At 40.6% G+C, this 14,448-nt stretch overlaps 2 protein-coding genes across 3 annotated transcripts in view; one reads left to right on the top strand and one right to left on the bottom strand.

Annotated features, from left to right (window-relative positions):
* Positions 1–5,369, bottom strand: part of RNF180 (ring finger protein 180) — a 225,599-nt gene extending 220,230 nt beyond the window's left edge. For both annotated transcript variants that reach the window (XM_007973766.3, XM_073014740.1), the window contains exon 1: positions 5,268–5,369. The gene's annotated coding sequence lies outside the window, so the exon portion shown is untranslated. The remainder of the gene's footprint in view (positions 1–5,267) is intronic.
* Positions 1,313–14,448, top strand: part of LOC103222218 (uncharacterized) — a 29,950-nt gene continuing 16,814 nt past the window's right edge. Inside the window, exons 1-3 of the mRNA XM_073014884.1 lie at positions 1,313–1,334; positions 4,796–5,974; positions 13,353–13,442. Coding sequence (XP_072870985.1) covers positions 1,313–1,334; positions 4,796–5,739 — 966 coding nt within the window. The 3' untranslated portion in view covers positions 5,740–5,974; positions 13,353–13,442. The remainder of the gene's footprint in view (positions 1,335–4,795; positions 5,975–13,352; positions 13,443–14,448) is intronic.

Below are 14,448 nucleotides of genomic sequence, written 5' to 3' on the forward strand. Positions count from 1 at the left end.
CTGGGGTATACTGAATGCCATTTCAAGTAACTGGGCTCCTCATTTTACTGGACAGTAATTCATGCACTACTTAAATTATTACAAACAGTCTAGCATTATCATTGTCCTTATCCCCCTCAGTCCTCTGGTAAGGTCGATAAAACTAATGGGATACTTAACCTCAGAATTTCCAACTTATCTGAAATCACTAGACTTTTTTGGCCTAAAATTCTGTCTCTGGCTCTTATGATTCTTCAGAGCAACAGTGCTGGAAAACACAAGTTAACTTCTTATGAAAGTATTGCTGGTTAGTCTATATCTTTGGCTACTACACCAAATGTATATCCCTAATTGACCCATGTTGAAATGACCCAATACTGTACATTCTTAATGCACTATGCTAAAAGTTATCACCAACAGGTAAAGGAAGACTTTCAAGACACAGATCCAAAAAGGCTTGTTGGATCCTGGTGATTGGGTGTTCCGGAAATGCCATCAAAGAAAGCCTACTTTTGAATCCCCTGGAAAGGACCCTACCAAGTGCTCTTGACTACAGACATTGCAGCTAAGCTCAAAGGTGTTGACCCCTGGATTCACATCTCCCTCATAAAAGACCACCTCCTGATGCCACTTGCTTCTCTTCTTAAGCCACAGATCTTAAAAAATCACGTTAACCAGGATAAGAAGTTGATGACTTCACACTGTGGACGGCTTTCCCCAAGACATCAGAAAAACATCCTCCAACATAATAAGACTCTTATCCCTCTTAATTTTTCCTTACTTATGCCTTTTCTGCTTGGCAGGATAATATTGTCACAACCAGTTGCTTCTGTAGGTAACTTCACAGAGTGTTGGATCTGTCCTGCCAAACCCAAATCTTTATATAACTTAAAATATCTTTTAGTCCACTCAGTGGCTAACTTAAAAACATCCCTAACACAACTGCTTGTTCAAATTGTCCCTGTTATAGAGTCAGATTTCTAGATCCACTTGTTCTCTCTCCCCGTTTTAATTTAATCCAGTCATGGGATACAAGAACCTAGTCCAAATGAGTGTATCATAAGACAGGATTGTACCAAAAGCCTGAATAGAGTTTCTTGCAAACTGACTTATGTGTAAACATATTACAGTTATTTTAACCTATAAACTCTGCTTCAGCTTCTTGGCTAGAAACTGCTAAATCCACCATTCCAAGCAATATATCCATGACCAACAGAACTGGAAAGCAGTCTTCATGTGCACCCACAGGGTATATCATTATTTGTGGATAATTCTGTGGCCAACCTTATACACAGGCAACCTCATGCCTTGACAGGTAAAGGATGAAGGGCCAATGTGGGCTAAAAATCTTAATGGTAAGTTTTCACTCCATAATCCAGAATTGGAACACTGGCTCACTCCTCCTAACCTATGTTACTGCAATGCTATAGCTGCACAAGACTTCTTTGAATTCTCTTGTTAAAGTTATACTAGATATTAACAGAATTGCTCTAGATTTCTACTGGTCAAAGAGAGAGGAGTCTTTGCAGTTGGTAACACTTATTGTTGCACACAGATAAATTCCGGTATTATAGAGACTCAGTTGCAAAAAAAATTAAAGAACAGGCTACTTGGTTAAAATGAGTGGATTCATTGTCTGTCTCATTCTTTGATCTGTTCAATTTTAGTTGGTTTGGTTCATGGGAACTTTGATTAAGGAGCACATTCCAAACTCTTGGTATTATCTTTCTGATAGTCATAACAGCAGTCTCCCTAGTGAGCTGCATTCTCTCAAAAGTTTTAAATGACTGCATGCAGCAATCTGCTGAATGTCAATGATCTCTCTCCAGCTGATATGATAAAAACTCAAAGAAACCTATGATAATGAGGACACCTAACCTATTAGTGACATGTTGAGACTGAAAACCCAGAATGATAGTAACTGACAGTAGCGTTAATGCCCTAAGTTTTGGTCACATTCTCACTTAGGTGAAAGCTTACTGAAAGGATAGAATTGTTAAATAAAAATTTACAACAGGACGTTGTTTTAGACGGAGCTCCTCCACTAGGCCCCAAGAGATCAAACCAAAAGGGAGTCACTCGTGCTCAGTGCCACATAATCAAACTGAAACTTTAAGGAAGTAGGTCAAAGACCAAACTAGTTTTTCCCGAAAACAGGGGATTCACTGCAACAGGAAAGGGGTTAGTAAACCCGAGCTGGCATAAGTAGTCCCTTCTGCTTTAACACTTAAAAGTAACCTTAAGTAATCTGATGTTAACCAACAGACTTTTAAAAATTACTCTGTTTCCTTGTTCCCACCTTACAAAAAACCAACTATTCTGCCATGCCTAAGGCATGGAATTCTATTTTATGGAATAAGATGCTACCCAATTTGAGAATTGCCAATAAAAGCCAATTTGATATTTAAACTAATTTGTCAAAATGTTTTCTTTTGACATTGGTGTGGTCAGGAAAGTCTGTTGCACACACAACTTAATAACTTTTTTGAAAATAGCAATTTTATATTTTGAGGCTATATTGCCTCGGCTGTATTACACTCAAAACATATAATATGGAGCCACATTTTAGTATTCAAAATTGTTACAAAGATTTAAATTTAAATTTATGTGAAATTCAAACTTCTCTATGAAATACACTCTCAATCTAACACTGTTGCAGTATGATGTGATCTACTTAATGTACTCTATTTAATATGTAAGTAAAATACATAATTTCTAAGAAATCAATGTGATGAAAAGAGATAATTGATGGGTTACAATAGAGACTACATACAAACGTACACATACGCACAGAACTTCAGCCTACAGGTAAGCATTGTCCCCTTTGTAATAGACTTCTGGGAAGATTGCAAACTTATTCTAATAATGTCTGTCATTATTTTAAACTATTTTTAAACTGCCCTTTTGAAACTGCCTTCGTAGCCATCAGGACAATCCTTTAAATATCCCTAATAGTGGTAAAATCTTGAAGGTAGAATTGAGTTTTACAACCATGTAGAAATCATTCTGCCAAATTTAGCAAAGAAAACAGGTACTCAAGCTGAATTAGATTTTTGATTAAAAAATAGAAAAAAAACAAGTGTTTATGAACGTTATCATGAAATGTTTTTATTTTGCTTGTAAACTGACTAGAAATTTCAAAAAATACAAAATAATTATGAATGGCAGTAGCACTACGGGAATAAGTGTTTAGCCTCCTGAGGTGACTACTTGGAATGACCACTCTCTAAAAATATAAACAGCAGCATGTTTAAGGAGGGAAAATGCTTCAAGACTCTGCAATCACAGTTCAAAGTTACAAAGCTGCTTTCTTCCGTGGAGTTCAAACTACTTTTGAGATATTACTTCATTAATTCCCCAAATATCCCAATGAAGGGAAGGACAGATCACCATCCTTTTTTCAGATGGCCAAATGGAGGTGGTATAAGGGACAGAGAATTGTGTTTATTCCACGAAAGCAACAATTAAGTCTAAGCATACTGCCCCCTTGTACTATGCAGTTAGCAAAATTTAAGCAAAATTTTTAATCTTTATGTTCCTTGATGAAAAGACATTGTAAGAGTAAAAAGCATTACTATTCAGGTAGCTATGTCACAAAATATTACAGAAATAGATTAAAATGATTAATGTATTGCATTCTTGCCTGGAAGAATTCCTGCTTCATGAGGTGCTTATTAAAGAGGCTGGTGTCGGTCCTCAGACACACTCAAAAAAGTGCTAATTAAGTCTATTTTATCAAGAAAGAAAGCTTGTTTTTTTCAATATTATTTTTTGAATTTTCGAAGAAAAAAATCTTCATTTGAAAAACCAAACACATAAAAAATGAAAGAGAGGAAGAAAAATGGACTAACAAAATACCACTGACAAAACGAAGAGCAAACCCTAGGGAAACTGCTAAATTTTTTATGGTTCCAGAGAGAGAAAGTACAACGTAACACGTACACAATTACAAGATAATTTTCATTAAAGTAATTCAAATGACTATCCTCCTAAATTTTTTATTCTTTATGAGAAAAAACTTGCTGCTCAAATATTTCGGGAAATCTAACAGCTCGCCTCCTCGATTCCACTTATTCAATATTTAGAGTCTCTGCTATTGTCACCAAGTATCTTCGGGCTGCCAGTGGCACTACATTTATACAGGAGATGAAAGTTTGACAGATAAAAGACAACGGAATTTTACTTCTTTCCACGACTCAAATGATACCACTCATTTGAAACCAGAGTGATTATGATCTTTCAAGTATCACTTTTAGGGGTACTATAACAGGAGTCTGAAAGGATTCGACTCTATTTTTTAAGAAAGATTTTAACAATTAGTAAATAAAAATACAATGAGCATCAGATCGTCCATCTTTGACGGCTAAATTTTGTTTGAGGCTAAGAGACCAACTGGACCAAGGACAACTCTAGTCAGACAAGTTCTAATCACAGCTTCCACAAGGACTGACTGCTTAGTTTTGATATAATCACTTTTCCTCCTGGGTGCCTCAGCTGTCTGGTCTATAAAATGGGATAATAGTAACCTGTCCGCATAATGCACCTTTGAAGTTAACTAATGAAAGCTCTCACAGGTGCACTTACGAAAGCTCTTAGATGCTACGAAAATAATGAGCACTATCTGGAAAAAAAAACAAGGTAGTATATACGTGTTAGTGCTCATAGCAGCACTAGTAATCTCCCACCAAAGGACAATCTCCCCACCTCCGCCCGGGTGCATTTCAGAGCTTATGACCTCTGCCTAGTAGAAAGTCGTACACTCCGGACCCAAGGCTGCAACAAAAGCAATTGCGACGTCAATACTGAAATGGACCAGACAAAGGAAAGTGGATCCGTGCGGAAGGCACTGGCCGTGGAAGGGCGTGTGTGGTCCCCACAAGCTCCGAAATTAAACAGCACGCAGTTCCCCACCTCAGACCTGGAGAGTGTTCAGTACTGGACCCCTGGCACCCACCCTACCCTCCGCGGCCTCCTCCGCCACGCCTCCGGCGCCTAGCGTCTAGGGCTCAGCTTTTTCCAACCCTTGTGATTCCAACCTCAAGGCGGGCGCGCCCCGAGGCCGCTCGGAGAGTCTCAGGTGCGAAAGTTAAGCCGCCGCCGCGTCACCGGAGGCCAGGGCGAGAGGCGGCCAGGCCAGCGGCAGCCCTAGCCCAGCCCCTTGGCACGTCCCCGCTTGGGCCAACGTGGAGACCTGGGCCACCGCGGCTGGGCAGGGCCCGGCCGAGGCCAGGCCCCTCCGAGAGGCGCCGCCGCCGCGCTCCGCCCGACTCCGACCCGCCGGCCTTTACCTGTGTCCACGTCCCGGAGCCTCCGGCTTCGCGCCCCCTCCCGGCGCTCCCGGCCGCCAGCAGCCAGGCTCTGAGGAGTCGCTGCGACTCCGGCAGCGGCGATGCCGGTTCGGCGAGACGGGAAGCGACAGGAGCCAAACCCCGCGGAAAGCGCTTTAGCTGTGCCGGCAGCCCCGACCCCGCGGCCTCGGACGTGGCGCCCCGGCGCTGGCCCGCCGCCGCCAGCTGCCCTGCTCACCCCACCTCTGCGGGTTCCCACCCGAGCCGCGCGTGGGCGGCGCCGGGCTTTGACCTCGCGCAGGCAGACAAGCGCCGCGGGCCAGACGGAACCGTGGGAAGGTTTTTCTCCCTTGTCATCCCCTTACCAGAGCCACAGAAATTATCAGTGTGGTCTTCCTTGTCCTCACTCGGCCTTTTCTGGAGTTCAGAGATCCCATCCAACTGCTGGGTCTGTTCCCTGCTAAAATCTTAGGCCGGCGTCCCAGCCACCCATCCCCATGCCTAGGACTTTCTAAGCTGGGTTTAGTTTTCCCTTTGTATATCATTATCTTTCCCTTTGTATATCACTACCTGGATTTAGTTTTCCCTTTGTGTATCACTATCTTCGTTGCTTACCTTCTTGTGCCTAAAGTTCCACCGGTGTGCAAGGAGATTAACCACTGAAGTGCACCTGACTGACACTACGCTTGACAAATTACAGTTGGGAGGTGAGTTGATGACTGGAGCTAAATCAAAACTGCTTATTTAGGAAGTGAGGGGGCTGCTTACAGTAAATGTTGACTTGCAGGTGCCTCATAGATGATCAAACGACTATAAATAATATTTGGAATATAAAAAACAAGTTTTATTAGTTGGCTTGAGGAGAGGGAAGGAAGCTAGGAGGGAACCTCAAAAGAATATATAGCATTGTTTCTCTGCTAGATACAGAAATCTTTATTTGCCTAAAGTGGCTTATTTGGAAACTTGTCCTAAGATTAGGGCTGTATACAGTGACTTCCCATCTGGAAATACAAGGAAATAAAGAACAAAATGAAAGACATCACAAGAAAACGACAGACCAATATACCTTATGCATAGTAACATAAAAATCCTCAACAAAATACTAGCAAGCCAAACCCAGCAACATTAAAAAAAATTATACAACATGACCAAGTAGGATTTATCTCAGGAATGGAAGTTTAGTGTAACATACAAAATTAATGTAAGCACTACTTTAGTAGACTAAATGACAGAAACCACATGATCATCTCAAAAGATGAAGGAAAAGCAATTGACAAAATCTAACACCCTTTCTTGATGTAAACACTTCAACTAGGAATAAAAGGAAACTTCCTCAACCTAATAAAGAGCCTCTATGAAAAATCCATAATTAACATCATACTTAATCTTGAAAGAATGAACATTTTCACCTAGGATCAGGAATAAGACAAGGATGTCAATTGTCACTACTTCTTTTATTTATTTATTTACTTATTTATTTATTATTATTATACTTTAAGTTCTAGGGTACATGTGCATAACGTGCAGGTTTGTTACATATGTATACTTGTGCCATGTTGGTGTGCTGCACCCATCAACTCATCAGCACCCATCAACTCGTCATTTACATCAGGTGTAACTCCCAATGCAATCCCTCCCCCCTTCCCCCTCCCCATGATAGGCCCCAGTGTGTGATGTCCCCCCTTCCCCAGTCCAAGTGATCTCATTGTTCAGTTCCCACCTATGAGTGAGAACATGCGGTGTTTGGTTTTCTGTTCTTGCGATAGTTTGCTAAGAATGATGGTTTCCAACTGCATCCATGTCCCTACAAAGGACACAAACTCATCTTTTTTATGGCTGCATAGTATTCCATGGTATCTATGTGCCACATTTTCTTAATCCAGTATGTCACTGATGGACATTTGGGTTGATTCCAGGTGTTTCCTATTGTAAATAGTGCCTCAATAAACATACGTGTGCATGTGTCTTTATAGCAGCATGATTTATAATCCTTTGGGTATATACCCAGTAATGGGATGGCTGGGTCATATGGTACTTCTAGTTCTAGATCCTTGAGGAATCGCCATACTGTTTTCCATAATGGTTGAACTAATTTACAATTCCATCAACAGTGTAAAAGTGTTCCTATTTCTCCACATCCTCTCCAGCACCTGTTGTTTCCTGACTTTTGAAAGATTGCCATTCTAACTGGTGTGAGATGGTATCTCATTGTGGTTTTGATTTGCATTTCTCTGATGGCCAGTGATGATGAGCATTTTTTCATGTGTCTGTTGGCTGTATGAATGTCTTCTTTTGAGAAATGTCTGTTCATATCCTTTGCCCACTTTTTGATGGGGTTGTTTGTTTTTTTCTTGTAAATTTGTTTGAGTTCTTTGTAAGTTCTGGATATTAGCCCTTTGTCAGATGAGTAGATTGCAAAAATTTTCTCCCATTCTGTAGGTTGCCTGTTCACTCCGATGGTAGTTTCTTTTGCTGTGCGGAAGCTCTTTACTTTAATGAGATCCCATTTGTCAATTTTGGCTTTTGCTGCCGTTGCTTTTGGTGTTTTAGAAATGAAGTCTTTGCCCATGCCTATGTCCTGAATGGTACTACCTAGGTTTTCTTCTAGGATTTTTATGGTATTAGGTCTAACATTTAAGTCTCTAATCCATCTTGAATTAATTTTCGTATAATGAGTAAGGAAAGGATCCAGTTTTAGCTTTCTACTTATGGCTAGCCAATTTTCCCAGCACCATTTATTAAATAGGGAATCGTTTCCCCATTTCTTGTTTCTCTCAGGTTTGTCAAAGATCAGGTGGCTGTAGATGTGTGGTATTATTTCTGAGGACTCTGTTCTGTTCCATTGGTCTATATCTCTGTTTTGGTACCAGTACCATGCTGTTTTGGTTACTCTAGCCTTGTAGTATAGCTTGAAGTCAGGTAGCGTGATGCCTCCAGCTTTGTTCTTTTGACTTAGGATTGTCTTGGAGATGCAGGCTCCTTTTTGGTTCCATATGAACTTTAAAGCAGTTTTTTCCAATTCTGTGAAGAAACTCATTGGTAGCTTGATGGGGATGGCATTGAATCTATAAATAACCTTGGGCAGTATGGCCATTTTCACGATATTGATTCTTCCTATCCATGAGCATGGTATGTTCCTCCATTTGTTTGTGTCCTCTTTTATTTCACTGAACAGTGGTTTGTAGTTCTCCTTGAAGAGGTCCATTACATCCCTTGTAAGTTGGATTCCTAGGTATTTTATTCTCTTTGAAGCAATTGTGAATGGAAGTTCATTCATGATTTGGCTCTCTGTTTGTCTGTTACTGGTGTATAAGAATGCTTGTGATTTTTGCACATTAATTTTGTATCCTGAGACTTTGCTGAAGTTGCTTATCAGCTTAAGGAGATTTTGGGCTGAGACAATGGGGTTTTCTAAATATACAATCATGTCATCTGCAAACAGGGACAATTTGACTTCTTCTTTTTCTAACTGAATCCCCTTGATTTCTTTCTCTTGCCTGATTGCCCTAGCACGAACTTCCAACACTATGTTGAATAGGAGTGGTGAGAGAGGGCATCCCTGTCTTGTGCCAGTTTTCAAAGGGAATTTTTCCAGTTTTTGCCCATTCAGTATGATATTGGCTGTGGGTTTGTCATAAATAGCTCTTATGATTTTGAGGTACGTTCCATCAATACCGAATTTATTGAGCGTTTTTAGCATGAAGGGCTGTTAAATTTTGTGAAAAGCCTTTTCTGCATCTATTGAGATAATGATGTGGTTCTTGTCTTTGGTTCTGTTTATATGCTGGATTATGTTTATTGATTTGCGAATGTTGAACCAGCCTTGCATCCCAGGGATAAAGCCCACTTGATCATGGTGGATAAGCTTTTTGATGTGCTGCTGAATCTGGTTTGCCAGTATTTTATTAAGGATTTTTGCATCGATGTTCATCAGGGATATTGGTCTAAAATTCTCTTTTTTTGTTGTGTCTCTGCCAGTCTTTGGTATCAGGATGATGTTGGCCTCATAAAATGAGTTAGGGAGGATTCCCTCTTTTTCTATTGATTGGAATAGTTTCAGAAGGAATGGTACCAGCTCCTCCTTGTACCTCTGGTAGAATTCAGCTGTGAATCCATCTGGTCCTGGATATTTTTTGGTTGGTAGGCTATTAATTATTGCCTCAATTTCAGAGCCTGCTATTGGTCTATTCAGGGATTCAACTTCTTCCTGGTTTAGTCTTGGAAGAGTATAAGTGTCCACGAAATTATCCATTTCTTCTAGATTTTCTAGTTTATTTGCGTAGAGGTGTTTATAATATTCTCTGATGGTAGTTTGTATTTCTGTGGGGTCGGTGGTGATATCCCCTTTATCATTTTTTATTGCGTCTATTTGATTCTTCTCTCTTTTCTTCTTTATTAGTCTTGCTAGCGGTCTGTCAATTTTGTTGATCTTTTCATAAAACCAGCTCCTGGATTCATTGATTTTTGGAGGGTTTTTGTGTCTCTATCTCCTTCAGTTCTGCTCTGATCTTAGTTATTTCTTGCCTTCTGCTAGCTTTTGAATGTGTTTGCTCTTGCTTCTCTAGTTCTTTTAATTGTGATGTTAGAGTGTCAATTTTAGATCTTTCCAGCTTTCTCTTGTGGGCATTTAGTGCTGTAAATTTCCCTCTACACACTGCTTTAAATGTGTTCCAGAGATTCTGGTATGTTGTATCTTTGTTCTCATTGGTTTCAAAGAACATCTTTATTTCTGCCTTCATTTCGTTATGTACCCAGTAGTCATTCAGGAGCAGGTTGTTCAGTTTCCATGTAGTTGAGCTGTTTTGATTGAGTTTCTTAGTCCTGAGTTCTAGTTTGATTGCACTGTGGTCTGAGGTACAGTTTGTTATAATTGCTGTTCTTGTACATTTGCTGAGGAGTGCTTTACTTTCAATTATGTGGTCAATTTTGGAATAAGTGTGATGTGGTGCTGAGAAGAATGTATATTCTGTTGATTTGAGGTGGAGAGTTCTATAGATGTCTATTAGGTCTGCTTGCTGCAGAGATGAGTTCAATTCCTGGATATCCTTGTTAACTTTCTGTCTCGTTGATCTGTCTAATGTTGACAGTGGAGTGTTGAAGTCTCCCATTATTATTGTATGGGAGTCTAAGTCTCTTTGTAAGTCTTTAAGGACTTGCTTTATGAATCTGGGTGCTCCTGTGTTGGGTGCATAAATATTTAGGATAGTTATCTCTTCCTGTTGAATTGATCCCTTTACCATTATGTAATGGCCTTCTTTGTCTCTTTTGATCTTTGATGGTTTAAAGTCTATTTTATCAGAGACTAGTATTACAACCCCTGCTTTTTTTTGTTCTCCATTTGCTTGGTAAATCTTCCTCCATCCCTTTATTTTGAGCCTATGTATGTCTCTGCATGTGAGATGGGTCTCCTGAATACAGCAGACTGATGGGTCTTGACTCTTTATGCAGTTTGCCAGTCTGTGTCTTTTAACTGGAGCATTTAGTCCATTTACATTTAAGGTTAATATTGTTATGTGTGAACTTGATCCTGCCATTATGATATTAACTGGTTATTTTGCTCGTTAGTTGATGCAGTTTCTTCCTAGCCTCGATGGTCTTTACATTTTGGCATGTTTTTGCAATGGCTGGTACCGGTTGTTCCTTTTCATGTTTAGTGCTTCCTTCAGGGCCTCTTGTAAGGCAGGCCTAGTGGTGACAAAATCTCTAAGCATTTGCTTATCTGTAAAGGATTTTATTTCTCCTTCACTTATGAAACTTAGTTTGGCTGGATATGAAATTCTGGGTTTAAAATGCTTTTTTTTAAGAATGTTGAATATTGTCCCCACTCTCTTCTGGCTTGTAGAGTTTCTGCCGAGAGATCTGCTGTTAGTCTGATGGGCTTCCCTCTGTGGGTAACCCGACCTTTCTCTCTGGCTGCCCTTAACATTTTTTCCTTCATTTCAACTTTGGTGAATCTGGCAATTATGTGTCTTGGAGTTGCTCTTCTCGAGGAGTATCTTTGTGGCGTTCTCTGTATTTCCTGGATTTGAATGTTGGTCTGCCCTACTAGGTTGGGGAAGTTCTCCTGGATGATATCCTGAAGAGTATTTTCCAACTTGGTTCCATTTTCCCCCTCACTTTCAGGCACCCCAATCAGACGTAGATTTGGTCTTTTTACATAGTCCCATACTTCTTGCAGGCTTTGTTCATTTCTTTTTCTTCTTTTTTCTTTTGGTTTCTCTTCTCACTTCATTTCATTCATTTGATCTTCAATCGCTGATACTCTTTCTTCCAGTTGATCGAGTCGGTTACTGAAGCTTGTTCATTTGTCGCGTATTTCTCGTGTCATGGTTTTCATCTCTTTCATTTCGTTTATGACCTTCTCTGCATTAATTACTCTAGCCATCAATTCTTCCACTTTTTTTTCAAGATTTTTAATTTGTTTGTGCTGGGTACGTAATTCCTCCTTTAGCTCTGAGAAGTTTGATGGACTGAAGCCTTCTTCTCTCATCTCGTCAAAGTCATTCTCCGTCCAGCTTTGATCCGTTGCTGGCGATGAGCTGCGCTCCTTTGCCGGGGGAGATGTGCTCTTATTTTTTGAATTTCCAGCTTTTCTGCCCTGCTTTTTCCCCATCTTTGTGGTTTTATCTGCCTCTGGTCTTTGATGATGGTGACGTACTGATGGGGTTTTGGTGCAGGTGTCCTTCCTGTTCGATAGTTTTCCTTCTAACAGTCAGGATCCTCAGCTGTAGGTCTGTTGGAGATTGCTTGAGGTCTACTCCAGACCCTGTTTGCCTGGGTATCAGCAGCAGAGGCTGCAGAAGATAGAATATTGCTGAACAGCGAGTGTACCTGTCTGATTCTTGCTTTGGAAGCTTCCTCTCAGGGATGTACTCCACCTTGTGAGGTGTGGGGTGTCAGACTGCCCCTAGTGGGGGATGTCTCCCAGTTAGGCTACTCAGGAGTCAGGGACCCACTTGAACAGGCAGTCTGTCCCTTCTCAGATCTCAACCTCCATGTTGGGAGATCCACTGCTCTCTTCCAAGCTGTCAGACAGAGTCATTTGCGTCTGCAGAGGTTTCTGCTGCTTTTGTTGTTGTTTACTGTGCCCTGTCCCCAGAGGTGGAGTCTACAGAGACAGGCCAGACTCCTTGAGCAGCTGTGAGCTCCACCTAGTTGAGCTTCCCAGCAGCTTTGTTTACCTACTTAAGCTTCAGCAATGGCGGGCGCCCCTCCCCCAGCCTCGCTGCTGCCTTGCCGGTAGATCACAGACTGCTGTGCTAGCAATGAGGGAGGCTAAGTGGGCGTGCGACCCTCCTGGCCAGGTGTGGGATATAATCTCCTGGTGTGCCAGTTTCCTTAAAGCGCAGTATTGGGGTGGGAGTTACCTGATTTTCCAGGTGTTGTGTGTCTCAGTTCCCCTGGCTAGGAAAAGGGATTCCCTTCCCCCTTTTGCTTCCCAGGTGAGGCGATGGCTCGCCCTGCTTCAGCTGTCGCTGGTCGAGCTGCAGTAGCTGACCAGCACCAATTGTCCGGCACTCCCTAGTGAGATGAACCCAGTACCTCAGTTGAAAATGCAGAAATCACCAGTCTTCTGTGTCACTCATGCTGGGAGTTGGAGACTGGAGCTGTTCCTATTCGGCCATCTTGCTCTGCCCCTCTAGTGTCAATTGTCGCTACTTCTATTCAACATTATAGTGGAAGCACTAGCCAGGGCAGTTAGGCAAGGAAAGGTGGAATATCTAACAGCTAGTAGAGAAAAGAGAAGAAAGATAATTACCAGAAAACCAGGACAACAGTTCTCAGAACTAAAGAATAGAAGCACATGACCTCTCAGTTTAATAGATAAAAATTATCTATAACAAAGTTGTGAAATTTCAAACCACATGAGTCAGAGAGATCTTAATAGCTTTCATGGAGGAAAAAATAGGAGATGATTTATGAAGATTTAGAAATCAGAATGGCATTGGATTCTCGACAGAAACATAAAAGATAAATTCTGAGAAAAAATGATTTCCAATTTTGAAATTGATGAAGTATGAGGTCTAAAAAGACATTTTCAAATATACAAATGTTTAAATAGTATTTTCATGCATTCTTTCTCAGGAAGCAATTGGAGGATGTATTCGATGACAGAGTGGATAGGCGGAGAATCTGTCGAAGAGAGAAGTGAAAGTGCCATCCGTAACAACTGTGGTAGGCAGAATGTATCCCCCAAAATGTCCACATTCTAATCTCTGGATCCTGTAAAGATGTTACAGTATATAGAAAAGGGACTTTACTGATGTAATAAAAGTTACTGACCCAAATAAGGAGACTATTTCAGATCACCTAGGCAGGCCCAGCCTAATCACATGAACCTTTAAAAGCAGAAAACATTCTCTAGCTAGAATCAGAAAGATGAGACGACAAGAAATGTCAGAGAGCTTTGAAGTCTGAGAGAGACTTGACCTTCCTTTGAGGGAACCACCTGGGAAACACACAACAGGGAGAATGTGGGCAACTTTTAGAGGAAAATGTTGGCCTCCTGGCTGAATTTGCAGTGCTTCCTTTTTAAAGAAATAAACTTTTGGAGGTATAAGATTTATTACAAACAGGCCTGAAAGAAGAAAGACAAGATGAAAGTCTTGATGCTTCTGATTCAGTAATGTAATATAATCTCTTATTTCTGATGAAATCACAGGGATGAACTTGGATAAATGATAAAGTTAACAAGTTTAGCAAATAAAAACACAGGATGCCCAGTTAAAATTGAATTTTGGATAAACAGTGAATTAATTCTTAGTATAAAACATGCTAAAAATGTTTGGTTACTAAAAATTAAAATTTAACTGGGTGTTCCATATTTATTGAGCAACCCTAAAAAGTGTACCTTCTGAGCAATGATTCTCAAGCTTGGAAGCACATTGGAATTACCTGGAGTGCTTGTGAAAATACCAATGCCCTATTCTTACTCTGGTACAATTGAATCAGAATTTATTGGTGTGGGATATCAGACGATTCTAAAGAAAGGCCAAATATGAGAAGCCATGACCCTAGAGAGGAATTAATTTGCACAGGTGTGATAAACTAAAAACAACCTCTCCAGTCATTTTACAACCAGAAGAGAAGAAACACTTTTTGCTTTAATAAACATCTTAACAAATATTCATCATCTCCAAGGTACAAATGAAGAGTATTATTTTCAATATTTCAGGGAAGA

The sequence above is a fragment of the Chlorocebus sabaeus genome, chromosome 4, assembly GCF_047675955.1.
Source record: "Chlorocebus sabaeus isolate Y175 chromosome 4, mChlSab1.0.hap1, whole genome shotgun sequence".
Classification (NCBI taxonomy): domain Eukaryota; kingdom Metazoa; phylum Chordata; class Mammalia; order Primates; family Cercopithecidae; genus Chlorocebus; species Chlorocebus sabaeus.